The sequence below is a fragment of the Mercenaria mercenaria genome, chromosome 18 (assembly GCF_021730395.1).
Source record: "Mercenaria mercenaria strain notata chromosome 18, MADL_Memer_1, whole genome shotgun sequence".
Classification (NCBI taxonomy): domain Eukaryota; kingdom Metazoa; phylum Mollusca; class Bivalvia; order Venerida; family Veneridae; genus Mercenaria; species Mercenaria mercenaria.
Window position 1 is genome coordinate 4,010,878 of NC_069378.1, and position 19,914 is coordinate 4,030,791.

General features: G+C 37.5%; 1 protein-coding gene across 1 annotated transcript in view; it reads left to right on the plus strand.

Annotated features, from left to right (window-relative positions):
• Nucleotides 1–15,255, plus strand: part of LOC123539334 (uncharacterized) — a 39,991-nt gene extending 24,736 nt beyond the window's left edge. Inside the window, exons 10-14 of the mRNA XM_053530649.1 lie at nt 174–714; nt 1,235–1,341; nt 1,694–1,719; nt 4,716–4,847; nt 10,511–15,255. Of these exons, the coding sequence (XP_053386624.1) occupies nt 174–714; nt 1,235–1,341; nt 1,694–1,719; nt 4,716–4,847; nt 10,511–11,618 (1,914 nt within the window). The 3' untranslated portion in view covers nt 11,619–15,255. The remainder of the gene's footprint in view (nt 1–173; nt 715–1,234; nt 1,342–1,693; nt 1,720–4,715; nt 4,848–10,510) is intronic.
• The last annotated feature ends 4,659 nt before the right edge of the window (nt 15,256–19,914 follow it).

Consider the following 19,914-nt stretch of genomic DNA (forward strand, 5'->3'; position numbering starts at 1 on the left):
TAAACCCGAACACACACACACACACACAAATCTAATGAGGATTATATACATTTGAAGTAAGTATCTAAAGATAGAATATTTTAGTGAAAGATGGGCAATGGATATCTTTGAAGGATTCTATAAGACTGTGTACATAATTATGATAACCATGAAGTGTTTTCTTTGATGGATAGAAAAGTGGGGCAGGCAGCCATGCCCAGAAATATAATCTGACGAGGGAGGCTACCATGCCCAGAAATACCATGTTCCCTCTGACGAGGGAGGCAACCATACCAAGAAATATCATGTTCCCTCTGACGATGGAGGCAACCATGCCCAGAAATACCATGTTCCCTCTGACGAGGGAGGCTACCATGCCCAGAAATATCATGTTCCCTCTGACAAGTGAGGTACCCATACCCAGAAATATCCTGTTCCCTGTGACGAGGGAGGCAACTGTACCCACAAATATTATGTTCCCTCTGAAGACGGAGGCAACTGTACCGAGTAATATCATGTTCCCTCTAACGAGGGAGGAAACCATACCCAGTAATATCCTGTTCCCTCTGACAAGGGAGGCAACCATACCCAGAAATATCCTGTTCCCTCTGACAAGGGAGGCAACCATACCCAGTAATATCCTGTTCCCTCTGACAAGGGAGGCAACCATACCAAAACTGTCCCTACAAGGAGCAATCTACGAAATATCCTGTTCCCTCAAGAGGAACCATACCAGTAATCGTCATGACAGGGAGGCAACATACTGAATCATGTTCCTTGATAGGGCAACCATACAGAATTCGTTCTGACAAGTGAGGCACTACCAGAATATCGTTCCCTCTGACAAGGGGCAAACAGAATTCTGTCGTGAAGGGAGCACATCCAAGAATGTCATGTTCCTCTGAAAGGATGTTGGGTATAATCCTTACCAAGCATCAAGCTAAACAACCGTGTTAAATATATTTCGGTGAATAGTTTGTTGTATGTCACAAAGATGTCAAATATCTGCTTTCTCAGATAAGGAGTGTTGAGTTATCCTGCTGATTATCACTGATTGTCACATGGTTCCAAATCAAGTAAAGTTTAATTGCCCTAACAAAGAATTTCATGAAGACAAGCAGCTGACAGGTGAGACAGGAGATGACCTTAGAGATGCAGAAGATGAAACATGACCTTGACCTTATAAAGAAGGAGCAGGAGTAATGTGTAACATTGGGGTATGAGAAGGATAATCACATACTCAAATACATTACAGCAAGAGATGATGAGATAGCACAGTCAGATGTGGTAGTGTGGTACACCGAGATAGCGGCAGTCAGAGATTTAATATGTGTGTACATGGATACCAGGCAGCAAGATTGGGTTATAGTGTGTGTACACTGAGATAGCAGGCTGGTCAATTGATTGAGTCAGGCGGTCGGAGTTGAAGATAAGTGTGTGTACACTCTGAGATAGTGCAAGTTTAGATTGTGAAAGTATGATGTGTACTCGGAGGTACCAGATAATCAGTGATTGTTGAGTAAGGTGTGTACCTCTGAGATAGCAGGTCAGATGTAGGTAAAACAGTACACTCCGACTATACAAGACAGTGAGATGTAGAGTAAGTGCGTGTACACTTGAAATAGATCAGAAGTCAGATATTTAGATAAGTGCATGTACATGTGAGATAGCCAGACAGTCAGAGATTGTAGAGTAAGTGTGTGTACACTGTGAGATAGCCAGGCAGTCAGAGATTGTAGAGTAAGTGCATGTACACTGTGGATAGCCAGACAGTCAGAGATTGTAGAGTAAGTGCTGTACACTGAAATAGCAGACGTCAGAGATTGAAAGAGTTGTGTGTGTACACTCTGGATAGCAGGCAGTCAGAGATTGTAGAGTAAGTGGTGTACACTGAGATAGCCAGCAGTCGAGATTGTAGAGTAAGTGATGTACACTGTGAGATAGCCAGACATCAGAGATTGTGAGTAAGTGTGTGTACACTTGAGATAGCCAGACAGTCAGAGATTGTAGAGTAAGTGCATGTACACTGTGAGATAGCCAGACAGTCAGAGATTGTAGAGTAAGTGCATGTACACTGTGAGATAGCCAGACAGTCAGAGATTGTAGAGTAAGTGCATGTACACTGTGAGATAGCCAGACAGTCAGAGATTGTAGAGTAAGTGTGTGTACACTGTGAGATAGCCAGACAGTCAGAGATTGTAGAGTTTGTGTGTGTACACTGTGAGATAGCCAGACAGTCAGAGATTGTAGAGTTTGTGTGTGTACACTGTGAGATAGCCAGACAGTCAGAGATTGTAGAGTTTGTGTGTGTACACTGTGAGATAGTCAGACAGTCAGAGATTGTAGAGTAAGTGCATGTACACTGTGAGATAGCCAGACAGTCAGAGATTGTAGAGTAAGTGTGTGTACACTCTGAAATAGTCAGACAGTCAGAGATTGTAGAGTAAGTGCATGTACACTGTGAGATAGCCAGACAGTCAGAGATTGTAGAGTAAGTGCGTGTACACTCTGAAATAGTCAGACAGTCAGAGATTGTAGAGTGTGTGTGTGTACACTCTGGGATAGCCAGACAGTCAGAGATTGTAGAGTAAGTGCGTGTACACTGAGATAGCCAGACAGTCAGAGATTGTAGAGTAAGTGCGTGTACACTGTGAGATAGCCAGACAGTCAGAGATTGTAGAGTAAGTGTGTGTACACTGTGAGATAGCCAGACAGTCAGAGATTGTAGAGTAAGTGCATGTACACTGTGAGATAGCCAGACAGTCAGAGATTGTAGAGTAAGTGCATGTACACTGTGAGATAGCCAGACAGTCAGAGATTGTAGAGTAAGTGCATGTACACTGTGAGATAGCCAGACAGTCAGAGATTGTAGAGTAAGTGCGTGTACACTGTGAGATAGCCAGACAGTCAGAGATTGTAGAGTAAGTGTGTGTACACTGTGAGATAGCCAGACAGTCAGAGATTGTAGAGTTTGTGTGTGTACACTGTGAGATAGCCAGACAGTCAGAGATTGTAGAGTTTGTGTGTGTACACTGTGAGATAGCCAGACAGTCAGAGATTGTAGAGTAAGTGCATGTACACTGTGAGATAGCCAGACAGTCAGAGATTGTAGAGTAAGTGCGTGTACACTGTGAGATAGCCAGACAGTCAGAGATTGTAGAGTTAGTGTGTGTACACTTGAATAGCCAGCAGTCGAGATTGTAGAGTAAGTGTGTGTACACTGTGAGATAGCCAGACAGTCAGAGATTGTAGAGTTTGTGTGTGTACACTGTGAGATAGCCAGACAGTCGGAGATTGTAGAGTTTGTGTGTGTACACTCTGAAATAGTCATGCAGTCGGAGATTGTAGAGTTTGTGTGTGTACACTCTGAAATAGCCATGCAGTTGGAGATTGTAGAGTTTGTGTGTGTACACTCTGAAATAGCCAATTTATGGCCAATTCATGAAATAAGCGGCAGTTAAACCTATATCATTTAAAGCGTCAGCAGCGATGAAAATTTCATCGGAACTTGCTTCAACTAAAAAGGTCTTTCAAGTGTTTGACGCAAGTGGGGATATTGCCCATGGATACGAAAATTATGTCAATATTTCCTAGGATTGCGTCAAATTAGTTAGACTAATATAAAGTCATCCTGTAGGAAATAATGTTGATAATTGTTCACAGACAGTGATGAAAATGCCAAGTATTTCCAAACAAAGGATTGAGATAGATACATTCCACTCTTTGATATATTTTGTATTAATTTTTATGCCCCCACTTTGATGGGGGGCATATAGATTTGCCCTTGTCCGTCCATCTGTCCGTCCATCCTTCCGAGAATGTTGTGTCGCGCCTAGCTCCAAAAGTATTTGACGTAGAGTCACAAAACTTTACAGGAATGTTGGTCAGCACCTGGGGTTTCGCGTCCGGATTCATTCAGTCATGTAGAAGTTATGGCCCCTGACTTTGTAAAAATTGGTCATTTTAGTGTTTTGTCGCGCCTAGCTCCAAAAGTATATGACTTAGAGTCACAAAACTTTACAGGAATGTTGGTCAGCATGTGTAGTTGTGCACCTGCGGTTTCGCATCCGGATTCATCCAGTCATGTAGGAGTTATGGCCCCTGACTTAGTAAAAAATTGGTCATTTTAATGTTGTGTCGCGCATAGCTCCAAAAGTATTTGACCTAGAGTCACCAAAGTTTACAGGAATGTTGGTCAGCATGTGCAGTTGTGCACCTGGGGTTTCGCGTCCGGATTCATTCAGTCTTGTAGGAGTTATAGCCCCTGACTTAGTTAAAAATTGGTCATTTTAATGTTGTGTCGTGCGTAGCTCCAAAAGTATTTGACCTAGAGTAATCAAAGTTTACAGGAATGTTGGTCAGCATGTACAGTTGTGCACCTGGGGTTTCGCGTCCGGATTCATTCAGTCCTGTAGGAGTTATGGCCCCTGACTTAGTTAAAAATTGGTAATTTTAATGTTGTGTTGTGCGTAGCTCCAAAAGTATTTGACCTAGAGTCACCAAAGTTTACAGGAATGTTGGTCAGCATGTGCAGTTGTGCACCTGGGGTTACGCGTCAGTATTCATTCAGTATTGTAGGAGTTATGGCCCCTGACCTGGGAAATAATTGTCATTTTAATGTCATGTAGTGGGGGCATCTGTGTCCCATGGACACATTTCTAGTTGTTAAATATTTTGCATTTGTATCTCTTTTAGTGTATAAAAATATAGACAATAAAAATGACTGCTTTTTTTAGAACAATGAAAGAAAGTATATCAGAGCTTCTGGGTGAACTGGAGCAGAGTCGGGTTGGAGAGAAGACCTGGGATCATAATAACAGCTATGGTTTACATAGATTGATGAAAATTGTTGAGGAGGAAGGATCTGGGTAAGTATTCAGGTCTGGTTGTGGAAATAAGGTTGGGATGGGAACTTGACTTGGAGAGTATACCTGGGATGGTACTGACACTTTACATAGACTGATGAAGGCTGTTGCAGAGGATGAATCTGGGTAAAACTTAGCAGGGGAACTGGTTTACAGGCAAACCAACATTAGTGGCAAAAACAACTCCATAATTATAAATGGAATAGGAAAAAAATCAGTGTTGTTATGTCTTAAACAAAAGAATTTGGATAGAAATCTTTTCGGACACCCCAGTAATTATGGAGTCAGAGAAAGTGGTTGATTTGGTTAGAATTATTTTGTTTGGCTCATGATCAGTAGATAATGAAAAAAAGAATACATAAAAATTGTAACACATGAAAAAAGATAAAAATTACTGCTGTAAAGTATCAGATTGTAAAATTTAAAGGTCAGTTAATTTTGTTGATGTAAAAAAACATGCACAGTATATTAAATAACTAACTTAAATTACTGTGTACTGAAATATTATCACTTTCACTTCTTTTGCCTCAGCATAACATTTTTATGAGAATTTTTTACCAAAACACCTCTATAAATTCCAAAGCTATGGGTACAGATGATATTCCCTTAACACTGTAAACAAGTGCTGGCTAAACATAGCACAACTTCTGTACTGTATTAGAAAAAGGTATTATAGGTTTTTGTAACAAACTTTAATGATTTTTTAGCTCACTTCGTGCTCAAAGGTGAGCTTTTGTGATCGCCCTCTGTCCATTGTCCGTCGTCAACAATTTGACTGTTAACACTCTAGAGGTCACAATTTTGGCCCAATCTTAATGAAACTTTGTCAGAATGTTACCCTCAATAAAATCTTGGACGAGTTTGATTTTGGGTCATCTGGGATCAAAAACTAGGTCACCAGGTGAAATCAAAGGAAAAGCTTGTTAACACTCTAGAGGTCACAATTTTGGCCCAATCTTAATGAAACTTGGTCAGAATGTTACCCTCAATAAAATCTTGGACGAATTTGATATTGGTTATCTGGGGTCAAAAACTAGGTCATAGATCAAATCAAAGGAAAAGCTTCTTAACACTCTAGAGGTCACAATTTTGGCCCAATCTTAATGAAACTTGGTCAGAATATTACTCTCAATAAAATCTTGGACGAGATCAATATTGGGTTATCTGGGGTCAAAAACTAGGTCACCAGTTCAAATCAAAGGAAAAGCTTTTTAACACTGTAGAGGCCACATTTATGACTGTATCTTCATGAATCTTGGTCAGATGTTAATCTTGATGGTCTCAAGGTCCAGTTTGAATCTGGGTCATGTAGGATCAAAAACTAGGTCACCAGCTCAAATCAAAGGAAAAGCTAGTTAACACTGTAGAGGCCACATTTATGACCATATCTTAATGAAACTTGGTCAGAATGTCTTGATGATCTATAGGTCAAGTTCAAATCTGGGTCAGGTGGGGTCAAAAACTAGGTCAAATCAAAGAAAAAGCTTGTTAACACTCTAAGAGGCCACATTTATGACTGTATCTTCATGAAACTTGGTCAGAATGTTTATCTTGATGATCTTTAGGTCAAGTTCAAATCTGGGTCATGTGGGGTCAAAAACTAGGGCACTGGGTCAAATCAAAGGAAAAGCTTGTTAACACTCTAGAGGTCACAATTTTGGCCCAATCTTAATGAAACTTGGTCAGAATGTTACCCTCAATAAAATCTTGGATGAGTTTGATATTGGGTCATCTGGGGTCAAAAACTAGGTCATAGGTCAATTCAAAGGAAAAGCTTCTTAACACTCTAGAGGTCACAATTTTGGCCCAATCTTAATGAAACTTGGTCAGAATATTACTCTCAATAAAATCTTGGATAAGTTCGATATTGGGTCATCTGGGGTCAAAAACTAGGTCACCAGGTCAAATCAGAGGAAAAGCTTGTTAACACTAGAGGTCACAATTTTGGCCCAATCTTAATGAAACTTGGTCAGAATGTTATCCTCAATAAAATCTTGGGCGAGTTCAATATTGGGTTATCTGGGGTCAAAAACTAGGTCACCAGGTCAAATCAAAGAAAAAGCTTTTTAACACTGTAGAGGCCACATTTATGACTGTATCTTCATGAATCTTGGTCAGATGTTAATCTTGTTGGTCTCAAGGTCCAGTTTGAATCTGGGTCATGTAGGATCAAAAACTAGGTCACCAGATCAAATCAAAGGAAAAGCTAGTTAACACTGTAGAGGCCACATTTATGACCATATCTTAATGAAACTTGGTCAGAATGTCTTGATGATCTATAGGTCAAGTTCAAATCTGGGTCAGGTGGGGTCAAAAACTAGGTCACTAGGTCAAATCAAAGAAAAAGCTTGTTAACACTCTAAGAGGCCACATTTATGACTGTATCTTCATGAAACATGGTCAGAATGTTAATCTTGATGATCTTTAGGTCAAGTTCAAATCTGGGTCATGTGGGGTCAAAAACTAGGGCACCGGGTCAAATCAAAGGAAAAGCTAGTTAACACTTTAGAGATCACATTTATGACCGTATCTTCATGAAACTTGGTCAGAATGTTTATCTTGATGATCTTTAGGTCAATAGGTCAGGTGAGCAATACAGGGCCTTCACGGCCCTCGTTCATAAACCAGGTCATGTTGTCTCCTGGGTACACTCAGTGCACAATGTCACAGCTATATGCAAGTTGAACTTTGTGTTGAGTTTGGTTTAGTCTCTGAGTATTGAACCCAAAATTGAACTTTTCAGTATATATGTCTTTTTAAGTAGGATTTAGAGTTAGACCTGGCTTGTCAGTAGTCACGGTCAATTTTGTCAACAGTTCTGCCCAATTCTTATAACAGTGACTAACAAACAGACAGACAGACAGACCAGTTTGTATAAACAGAGGGTTTTGTCTATCTACAGACAAATATCTATGTGTATTAAATACAATATTTGCTCGTAGAATTATCTAAAGAGCTTAAAACCATAGTGTAATGACATTTTATTGAACTGTCAGTAAGTTGATATGGCAACCTGACTCTATTTCTGTCTGTTTCATATATAGATGTAATATTAAAGTGAGGTTGATTGTCATTTTTGCTTGTAATATTCAGTACAGAAATGTGATTAATTGTTCATTGGAGAAATCTTGTCAATATTTGTTCTTCTCCACCATATGAGGGAGATAATTCATTTTAGCTATTTTAGTCAAAATAATCTGAAACTACTGCTGCAGTTTCAAACTTTATAGGAAGGTTCAGTATATTTGCCAGAGTTATGGCCCCTTTTTTTACTTAAATTTCAGCAAAATGTCTATAAGCATTCGATAACTCTTGAAAAGATGAATGGATTGAATTCATTTTCATTACACGGGTATATTATTATGTCTCCCCCAGGAGACATATTGTTTTTGCCCTGTCCGTCCGTCCGTCTGTCCGTCCTTCCATCCGTCCGTCCCTCCGTACGTCACACTTCATTTCCGAGCAATATCTGGAGAACCATTTGACCTAGAACCTTCAAACTTCATAGGGTTATAGGGCTGATGGAGTAGACGACCCCTATGGTTTTTGGGGTCACTCCGTCAAAGGTCAAGGTCACAGGGGCCTGAACATTGAAAACCATTTCCGATCAATAACTAGAGAACCACTTGACCCAGAATGTTGAAACTTCATAGGATGATTGGCCATGAAGAGTAGATGACCCCTATTGATTTTGGGGTCACTTCGTCAAAGGTCAAGGTCACAGGGGCCTGAACATTGAAATACATTTCCGATCAATAACTAGAGAACCACTTGACCCAGAATGTTGAAACTTCATAGGATGATTGGCCATGAAGAGTAGATGACCCCTATTGATTTTGGGGTCACTCCGTAAAAGGTCAAGGTCACAGGGGCCTGAACATGGAAAACCATTTCCGATCAATAACTAGAGAACCACTTGACCCAGAATGTTGAAACTTCATAGGATGATTGTACATGCAAAGTAGATGACCCCTATCGATTTTGGGGTCACTCCATTAAAGGTCAAGGTCACAGGGGCCTGAACATTGAAAACCATTTCCGGTCAGTAACTTGAGAACCACTTGACCCAGAATGATGAAACTTCATAGGATGATTGGTCATGCAGAGTAGATGACCCCTAACGATTTTAGGGTCACTCTGTTAAAGGTCAAGGTCACAGGAGCCTGAACAGTGACTTGAGAACCACTAGGCCAAGAGTGTTGAAATTTAGCGGGATGTCTGGACATGCCAAGTAGATGATCCCTATTGCAGCTAACCATCAGTGTCTCTTTGACTTTCGCTCCTGACCCCTATTGACTTCTTGCCTAAAGGACTTTGCATTGGGGGAGACATGCGCTTTTTTACAAAAGCATTTTCTAGTTCAAATTTGATTCTAGTTACAATCCACTAATTTTTGGGTAGTGTAAGGTCCCGTTTTGACTTAATATTTGGTTTTCCATTCAATTACTCTTCAACAGATGAATTGATTGAATTCATTTTAAATACACAGCAAATTGATTACAATCCACCAATATTTGGGGGAAGTTTTTGTCCTTTTTAGCTTGACTAATCAAAGAATAGTAGAACTATTGGACTCACCCATGCATCTGCGTCCGCGTCGCTGTCCCGATTTGGTTAAGTGTTTGTATGTAAGCTGGTATCTCAGTAACCACTAATGGAAATGGATTGAAACTTCACACACTTGTCCACTGTCATGAGCTGATATGCACTGCACAGGTTCCATAAGCCTGTCTCCCATTTTTACAAAATTCTGCCCCTTTTTCAACTTTTGTATTCATTCAATTGACAAGGCTGTTGAATAGTCGAGTGTTGCTGTCCTACGACAGCTCTTGTTTTACTTAATGTTTGGTTGTCCACTCAGTTACTCTCCAGACAAACGGATAAAATTCATTTTAAATATGCAGGGATATGATCATAGACAAGTGGCAAAGTTCAATGTTAGTTACAATCCACCAATTTTTGACAGAGTTATGGCCCTTTTTCTGACTGAAAATTTGGCAGAATGTCAATATCTGTTAGGATGTATGTATTTCATTCATATTTGGTACACAGATCTGTGATTATAAAAATATACAGGCCAAGGTTGATTTTGGTTACAGTCCACCAGTCTATGTTGGAGTTATGACCCCACCATGTTTTGACTTAAAATTTATGATAATTAAAAAGGTCTTTATTTTGTACAAGAAGACTGCGTTTAATGGGGGTATTTAGTGACCCGTAAGGCTGACAGTTTTAGTTTGGTTTAAAATTTCTTCAAAAAGGTATCTAGTTACACTATTACACATAATGCCACGATTTTAAACTTTTGAACAGAGTGGATTTGAGTACCTCTGATGAGTACTGCAGAATTTTAATTGCATCCACTGCATGTTGCTTTTTCTTGATTTTCTCTTAGTTTTCATCTCTTCATATCACAGAATGTTTGGATGTGCTTAATTAGTCCATGCAAATGAAACTGAAAATGTTATACAGTAAACATTAGTTTCATTTAAGGCATAAACATTTCAAATAACACATTATTGATATTATGTAATATTAAATGTATCAATTTAAACCAGTACTTTGGCACAAATCTGAGGACCAGACTGTTGTGTCTTCAATAGGACTTTTTTAGATAGGATATTTTTTTTATCAGACTAACATGTCTTCCTACTTTCATTGAACAGATTTTCAAAAGAACAAACAGAAAGGAAACTACAGAGGACACCTGAAAGAAGAGCTTTTGATTTTAACAACAGTGATTCCACGACCTCCACTGCACGATTAACACGTGCAGCCCTTGCTTATCATGATCGTCGACACCAGCCTGTAGGGGGCAGACTGGGACCAGATGGTCGACAAGGGCCAGCATCAGAATCAGAACTAGATACTCTTGTTGAAATGTATTCGAAAAATAAACCACAGACACTTGGTCAGGGAAAAATAGACAGACCGTGTCGGAGACGTACCTCGAGCTCATCACCAGTTCGGCTGAGAAATGACCCTGCAGGTGGAAATTTGCGACACCAGCGGACAGTCAGCTCTCCGACATATAGGCGTAATCAAGTCAGAGATGCTGGCGGGAATATACACAAGTCTGCAGATAAACTTGGCTATGGCCGACCAAGAGAAAATACAATCGGCCAAGAAAGTGATACTGAATGTGATCTGTCTCCTTCTAAAAGAGAGGAAGTCGGCAAAAGACGATCTCCTTACAGAAGAGTTTCTAGAGATGCAGAAAGTGTATCTCCAGAAAGAAGAGCTTATTTTGCAAATATGAAAGGAAGAGTTGCCCGGCAAGTTGATGGGTCAGAGATAAGTGTAGAACAATCTAGATATAGTGTTACTGATTATTTTAAGAAATATCATCCTCAAGACCCTGTTGTAAGACCTAAAGAACTTTTCGTTGAAAGAGATATACCTCCCTCAGGACGACCAGGCCGTCATTTCAGGGGCGACGTAATACCAGGTCATTCAAACAGAGACAGTGCACCCCAAAGTAGATTAATGTCTCAGTTTAGAACTTCAAGTGAAATAGATGATAGAACTGTGAAATCGTCCGAAGGACAAGCAAATCGAAATACAAAACATGGACATTTTTTTAAAGGGATGAGAGATGATCAGACAATTAGCGCGATTCATGATGATGATAATTTTTCATCAGTTTCTATGTCGTCAGTCACAACAGCTAACACAGTGGACGACAGAAAGTTCCGATCAGGCATCGCTACACTTGATGCCAATATTGCAAGGTTACAGCAAGCGTTACAGAAAACAAAATCTATGTTGGCATGAAAAGAAGAGAGATTTGATTATCATATATATAGAATCTAATGATTTTGGTAATTCCTGTAACATATATTTGTTTAATGAAAAATGCCTGTGGATTGTTTATTTTCTAATTTACCACTGTTCAGGGACACAAGGCTGAACTATGAGAATATTAGTTCAAGTAGATAAATATCTAGCATCTGATCTGTGAACCATTGTAAATTAGATAGTAAACCACAACGGCTTCATTTTAACATTCTCATTAAAATGTGATGATAGAAGTTATTCTGTACTTGATTCATTGGTATAGTAATTAACTGGGTGTCATTCTGCTGTTTGGCATTAGAATTGTTTATCGTAGAATATACGATGCTTGAGTTCCTCCGTTGTTCACTGACAAAAAAATATAGTCATGTTAGAATTTATATTTAAGAATTTGTATCTTTTGATAGTCATAAGGTAGAGAACTGTGAGCAGATGCTCAAAATGCCCCTGTATTGATTGACATCATTTACATGCATACAGTGGATTTTTTCTTCTTAAGAGTGTGCAGGAAGTAGTTAACCTAAATCCCTTTTTTGCTGAAATTTGCATTTAGTTACAGGATGATTGAATTGTACAGGCAAAGTGAGAAATCTTTGGCACATTTCTGTCTGTTTAAAGTTTATATGTCTATTGTATGTAATATAGAAAAGCAACATTTATCAACAGAATGGCTTTTTCAATATCTCGAACTGAAAAGCAGTATTTAGCTGATTGTTCAATTTGACCACAGAGTATATCACTCTCGAGTATTAATTTGTTTCTTGAATTGCAAAATGTCAGCGAATTTTGATTACTCAGTAAAATGATATTAAGACATAACATTCTCTTCAATAGAAATATGAGTGTTTCGTGTCCAAATTAAAAAAGGAAAAGAGTTGACGTGGGTGAATTAATGTGGTAGCTAAAGTTACAGAATAATCTGTGTCTAGGTTACCAAAGATCTTGTTATTATATTCTATCAAATTGGCTGTTAGTTTCTTTATTTATAATTATTTTAATATTTTATACCAAGACATGTTGAAGGGGCCTTCATGATCGAGTGGTTAATGTCGATGACTTCAAATTATTTGCCCCTCATCGATGTGGCGTCACTCAGTGCATTGAATTCTTCATGTGAGGAAGCCATCAAGCTGGCTTTCAGAAGGTCAGGGTTCTACCCAGGTGTCCCGCTCGTGATGAGATCTTCCTCCACCATCAAAGCTGGAAATTTGCCATTTTACCTATAATTGTGTAGGTGTGACATTAAACCAAACAAAATAAAATAAAGACATGTTGAAGTAAATTGTTACAAATTAAAAATAAATTTTGCATTTTGATTAGATATCAGTTACATAATTAAGAATTAAGACTGTGAAGATGTTATATAACTATCTGTGTAAGACATGATTTTTCCTACCAGTGGTAAAGCATGGAATGAGAAACAGCATTTAGTGATGTGTATTATCCATGCTGTCCCGAGGGTCGGGAAATCAGCTGTCATAAGTTTACTTATGTATATTCAAGGAACTGATTTAGCGCTGCAAAAAAAATGAAGTAATAGATCCATTATGATTGGATTAATATGTCTTATGAATTGGCCAGAGCAAGTGTCTATATGGTGTTCTTGTAGAAATGCTTCAGTAGTACTTACTGTGTCCTAAACTGTCTTAAAGAATAAGAAATGAATTGCCATGAATTAATTTCATATAAAAGCCATATTTTGTTTTACGTTGACATAGAAACAAAATGGGAGCCATTGATACCTTTTTATACGCCCAGAGGGACATATAATGTTATACCCCTGGTGTCCGTCTGTCCATCCGTTTGTCCGTCTGTCCATTAGCAATTTCGTGTCCGCTCTGTAACTCTTGAACCCCTTGAAGGATTTCAAAGAAACTTAACACAAATGTTCACCACACAGAGACGACGTGCAGAGTGCATGTTTTGGATGTCTCGCTTCAAGGTCAAGGTCACACTTAGGGGTCAAAGGTCATATCAGTTTGTTTCGTGTCTGTTGAATTACTTCCCTTTTATGTTACTATAAATAGCTTATTTTCAAAATTTTTATTATTGGCCATAGGGAAAAACCGAGACCACTTTTCTGTGGTATAACATGGATGGTACTCAAATTTTTAGGTGTATTTTGACATACCTGTACCTGGTAAAGATTTTTTTGTGGACTTGGATTATTTTTTTTGGAATTTCTTCCCTTTGTTGTTCCTGTCCTTTGGGCTTCAACAGTCAAGTTCTTTAAATTTTGCACCCATCTTCTGATGTAACCCTTCGGGCATATATATTCACCCGCTTGGCGGCGCTCTTGTTCATTTTTAAGCTGAATATTTTGAAAATTCTTTGTCTGCCTTAAATGATTCAAGAAAACCTAGCCGGCAGAATCAGTTTTAAACAAATGTTGTCACTTCTTTGATATATATTTATGTCTCTCCCGATCCCCTCCCTCCACATAAGCTTGTAGTCTGCCTGCTTAGCTCATTAGGGAGCCCACAGATCTACAGATGCCTGATGGCAAGGTCTTGCGTTTGATCCCTAGATAGGTGCATGCACTTCCTGATAATTGTTAAAAGACTGTTTTTTTGGAACTATATGTTCTCCACCTCTGATTCATGTTGGGAAAGCTGGTAGTTACCTGCGGAGAACAGGTTAGTACTGGTACAGAATCCAGGTGTGCTCGTTCGGTTAACTGCCCACCATTTCATAACTGAAATACAGCTGAGAAAATGGTGCAAAACACAAAATGAAACAAATAAATTTATAATCACCACCTGAGAAACCTTGCTGTATTTATACACCATATCACTCTTTGCCCATCATATGATATTGTTGTCAGAGCAGAAATTAAATGTTCAAAGACCTATATGATGTAGCAGATTTTCCAAGAGTTTTTTTTTCTCTTCTTAATATGTATATGTTAAAATAAAATAGGACACTTTGATGTGCTCTGACATCTCTCCTAGGAACAATGTGAAATGTTATGAAATTTTGCCTTCAGATGTAAAAGGTATTAAATATTTTTCCAGGTAAATGTCAATACTATTAGATTGTCATCTATAAATTGTTACTGTTTTGTCAGATATTGGCGATTATTTCTGTAAACTTCTGATTCTTGCTTTTTCATGTAAGAAAAGCATTTATGTATTTTTAGCATTTACATATTTGTCAATGTGTTATATATCACCGTCATCAAAGGAGCAATGATACATGTGTGTTAGGTTGAGATGACTTTCAAATTACTACTGCAGTTTGTCTGCTACATGTATTCGTAATACAAATGTATGTTAAAATTTGAAAGGAGGTAAACAAAAATTAAAGTACTTCTGAGTTTATTTCAAACAGTATTTTTTTTTTATCTTACATGGGTAAACATATTGACAACAAGAACTGTTTTGATTTGATTTACAGCTTTTGTTTTTATCACTTTGCTAACTTTACCTATGTCAGCTGAGTTATTTAATGAAAACTTCTATATGTTAATCTTTTTCATATTTGTTTACTTTTACTACTGAAAAAGGTCACTCATTTTTCATGCAACGTCAGTTCTCAACTGCCTGTCTGTTTGATTTAGCTGATTTTGATTAATTTTACAAACATCTATTTGAGCCGTGCCATGGGAAAACCAACATAGTGGCTTTGCGACCAGCATGGATCCAGACCAGCCTGCGCATCCGCACAGTCTGGTCAGGATCCATGCTGTTGGCTTTCAAAGCCTATTACAATTAGAGAAACGGTTAGTGAACAGCATGGATCCTGACCAGACTGCGCGGATGCGCAGGCTGGTCTGGATCCATGCTGGTCACAAAGCCACTATGTTGGTTTTCTCATGGCGCGGCTCATTTAATAAATGAACAAATATGCTTTATTTTAATTATCAGACAATTTGATACTGGGTCATCTGGATTAATCAAGTCAGGTTATAGAAAAACCTTATTAATACTACAGACAATGTTTTCTGCTAGATTTACATAAAAACACAAACCTCAGTTAACCCAAGGGGGTATCCACAGGAAATTGAAGTATATTCTTTCATTCTTGTGGTATTTTCCTCCTGAACAAATTCTGTCAGCATTTATTGATGATATATTTAGATAATGCATTGTCATTTTAGAGAATTGAGATTCCAGAATGTATTTTATTATCTGTGGAGAAATATATATTTACCTGCACATTATAAAGTAAAAAATCTATATCTGGTTTAAAGATAATTGAAAACTCGGTGGATTTATATGTCAGGAAAATTGCATTTCATGGAATTAATGTTATCTGCGGAAATTGTATATTTTCCATTAGAAAAAAGAATAGGTTTCCCTTTATCCATGACAGAATTATTACTGAAGAAATATGAAAATTATTCTTGTGGTTTTAAATTCAGTAATTTACTTTACTCCATGAACTGTTTATTATCTGATATCACCTGTTGGTTGTTCTTGATTTCAATGAAGAAATGTCACAAGGTATAGAATCCAAACCAGCAAGATCATGCTTTGTTTTAGCGCACCTGGGTCGAACGGATCCTAGCACCCATTTGGTGTAGTCACTTCCTTCAGGCAAATTTTCAAGAACTAATTACTTTCTCAAGAATTGCTTAGTATTATTCAACCAAAATTAGGTGAAGAATACTTTTTAAAACATGATAGTCCATGATCAGTAGGTGACCCTGTTTTTTATGGGGGTTGACAGGTCAGAGGTCAAAAGTCAAGTGACCTTTACACCAACAAGAGCACCGCCTGCTAGTCTCAGTGCTCGTCTGTAAGTACTTGTTGTAAGGCATTACGTTAGAAAAGCATCACAGATCTTGGCAGTCTGACTCGCCTGTTAATGACAAAAAATGTAAAACGTTTCAAAGATATAATTTTCAAGAGAAGTGGATGTAAACAAAAAATAGATAAAGAAATACCAGTTTTCGAAGTTAAAAAGCCCCATATTTCTGACAAAATATAAGAGAGAGTAATGGTTTGTGACCTACTTACTAACCTTATGATGATAAAGCTGTAATTGTTATAGTATTAATGAATTATTGACCTAAACAAAAGTTTTAACAAAATAGTTCCTTCCAGTTTTCTAAGTACTTAATTGGACATAATTCTGATAAAATGCATATCCGAGTTATAGTTCTTGGCCTCTGTAATCATCTTACCATGATAAACAAGCTTGCAAGAATTCAAATCTATAATTACTCATATAGTATTCAAGTGAAGTGGACCTAAAAAAAATTTGTAATCAAGGAGTTCCAATTTTCAGAGTACAGAAAGGGCCGTAATGATAAAAAAATTCAAGTGAGTGTTATGGTTCATGGCAGACTTACAGAATATTGATAAACAACAATGCTATAGCTATTATTATATTAGTTTTTGAGAAAAAAATCAGGTGACCACAATAGCTCGTAGATTTTTTATAATGACAGATGAGCTAAAAATGAATATGTTTTAGCTATATTCATTAACTATCCATTTTCTCAAAAGTAAATACTTGTGAAAGTGCTTTTATTGTTGTTAATAGTCTTTCTTGTTGGCCACATATCATAATTATTCTATACCAGTTGTTCTCTTCCAGTCAATGATTTGCATTTGTACCTTGTGACCATTCATTATATTTTATTATTGGATACATTATATTCCATATTAAATGATGCAATAATTTTGATAAGGATCTCCATGTAAACTAAATGATAAAAGCCGTGAACCAATAAAAGTATCTGAATGAATATCAGTGTCAGTAAATGCTTGAGGCAATGCTTCTGTATGCATTTAAAAGATGGAATTGTGTCTGTTTTGTGACCTGTTCTTACTGAGACAAATAATCATAGAATAAAAAGATTATTTAAGTTTGACTTAAATACAACACTTATATGAAAAACATTTTGGACGATGTAATAATTGTGTTTCTTCAAATGATTGCTTGTCCAAATATATCACTGTATAATGCAAAACAATGTTAAATAACCTGTTGATATTGTTGCAAGGAAACCAATTCCAATTTAAAATGTAACAAACTTTGAGCATGGCAGAATCATCTGACTTTATGGTAGCTAGCAAAGTCATTTTTAGCTCATCTGATTTTTTGAAAAAAAATGATGAGTTATTGTCATCACTTGAGCGGTTGTCGGCGTCGGCGTCGGCGTCGGCGTTGCTGGTTAGTTTTATGTTTAGGTCAGCTTTCTCCTAAACTATCAAAGCTATTGCTTTGAAACTTGGATTACTTGTTCACCATCATAAGCTGACCCTGTATAGCAAGAAACATAACTCCATCTTGCTTTTTGCAAGATTTATGGCCCCTTTTGTACTTAGAAATATCAGATTTCTTGGTTATAGTTTTATGTTTAGGTCAACTTTTTCCTAAACTATCAAAGCTATTGCTTTGAAACTTGGAAAAACTTGTTCACCATCATAAGCAGACCCTGAACATCAAGAAACATAACTCCATCTTGCTTTTTGCAAGATTTATTGCCCTTTTGGACTTAGAAAATCAGTTTTCTTGGTTAAGTTTTTGTTTAGGTCAGCTTTATCCTAAACTATCAAAGCTATTGCTTTTAAAACTTGCAAACACTTGTTCACCATCAAAGTTGACCTGTATAGCAAGAAAATAACTCGTCAGCTTTTTGCAAGATTTTATGGCCCTTTTGGACTTAGAAAATATCAGATTTCTTGGTTAAGTTTTATGTTTAGGTCAACTTTTTACTTAAACTATCAAGCTATTGCTTTGAAACTTGCAACACTTGTTCACCATCATAAGCTGACCCTGTACAGCAAGCAACATAACTCCATCCTGCTTTTTGCAATAATTATTGCCCCTTTTGGACTTAGAAAATCATTTTCTTGGTTGAGTATTATGTTTAAGTCAACTTTTCTCATAAACTATCAAAGCTATTGCTTTAAAACTTGCAACAGTTTTTCACCATCATAAGTGGACACTGTACATCAAGAAACATAACTCTATCCTGCTTTTTGCAAGAATGATGGCCCTTTTTAGACTTAGAAAATCATGGGTAGGACAATATTTCTATTACACAAAAAAAATCAGATGAGCGTCAGCACCCGCAAGGCGGTGCTCTTGTTGTTAGCTTGAAATGCTAAGCAACCAGTTTTACTGCTGCAAGACTTATATCTGTAGAATATCTACGTAGTTCTTACTTGATATTTTCACTATCTTTCCTTGAAACCCAATCAATATGGTCTTATCTTATTGTTGAAAAGGTTTATATTTTATTTCATATTATGGATTTATCTAGATTTATCTTGATCGTGACAAAACATTGTTTCATGCCAGCTTGGCGGGGAAAGACAAGGTTGTCCCAGTAGATCATCTTTTCCCTTGGGAAAAGATAAGCTACACTTGCACATACTGACATAATTTAATGTCAAAATATGACATCAGAGTGTATAAGCAACTTTTAGTTTAAAAAATGTCCTTGAAAATGTTGCAGTAATATAAATGGAAGGCAAGAAAATGATCTAACATGTCTGCCTGAGTAGTAAGGCAGATTTTTTTTCCAATCCTCGGGACATCATGGATAAAAAACTTCACTGATATTTGGTTTTTCATTCTACGTTGTCCTTTGAGTTTATCAAAACCCTGTCTTGCACAGGCAGACATATAAGATCCTTACACTCCATCCCAAGATATCTAAAGGCATGGATGAACTTTGTTTTAAATTTGTAAGAACAGTTGTTGTTTTTAGCTCACATGTCACAAAGTGACAGTGTGAGCTTTTGTGATCGCGCAGCGTCCGTCGTCCGTGCGTCCGTCCGTGCGTAAACTTTTGCTTGTGACCTCTTTAGAGATCACATTTTTCATGGGATCTTTATGAAAATTGGTCAGAATGTTCATCTTGATGATATCTAGGTCAAGTTCGAAACTTGGTCACGTGCGGTCAAAAACTAGGTCAGTAGGTCTAAAAATAGAAAAACCTTGTGACCGCTCTAGAGGCCATATTTTTCAAAAGATCTTCATGAAAATTGGTCAGAATGTTCATCTTGATGATATTAGGTCAAGTTCGAAAACTGGGTCACGTGCCTTCAAAAATAGGTCAGTAGGTCAAATATAGAAAAACCTTGTGATCTCTCTAGAGGCATATTTTTCATGGGATCTGTATGAAAGTTGGTTGAATGTTCATCTTGATGATATCTAGGTCAAGTTCGAAACTGGGTCAGCTGCGGTCAAAAACTAGGTCATTAGGTCTAAAAATAGAAAAACCTTGTGACCTCTCTAGAGGTCATACTTTTGAATGGATCTTCATGAAAATTGGCAGAATGTTCACCTTGTGATATCTAGGTCAGTTTGAAAC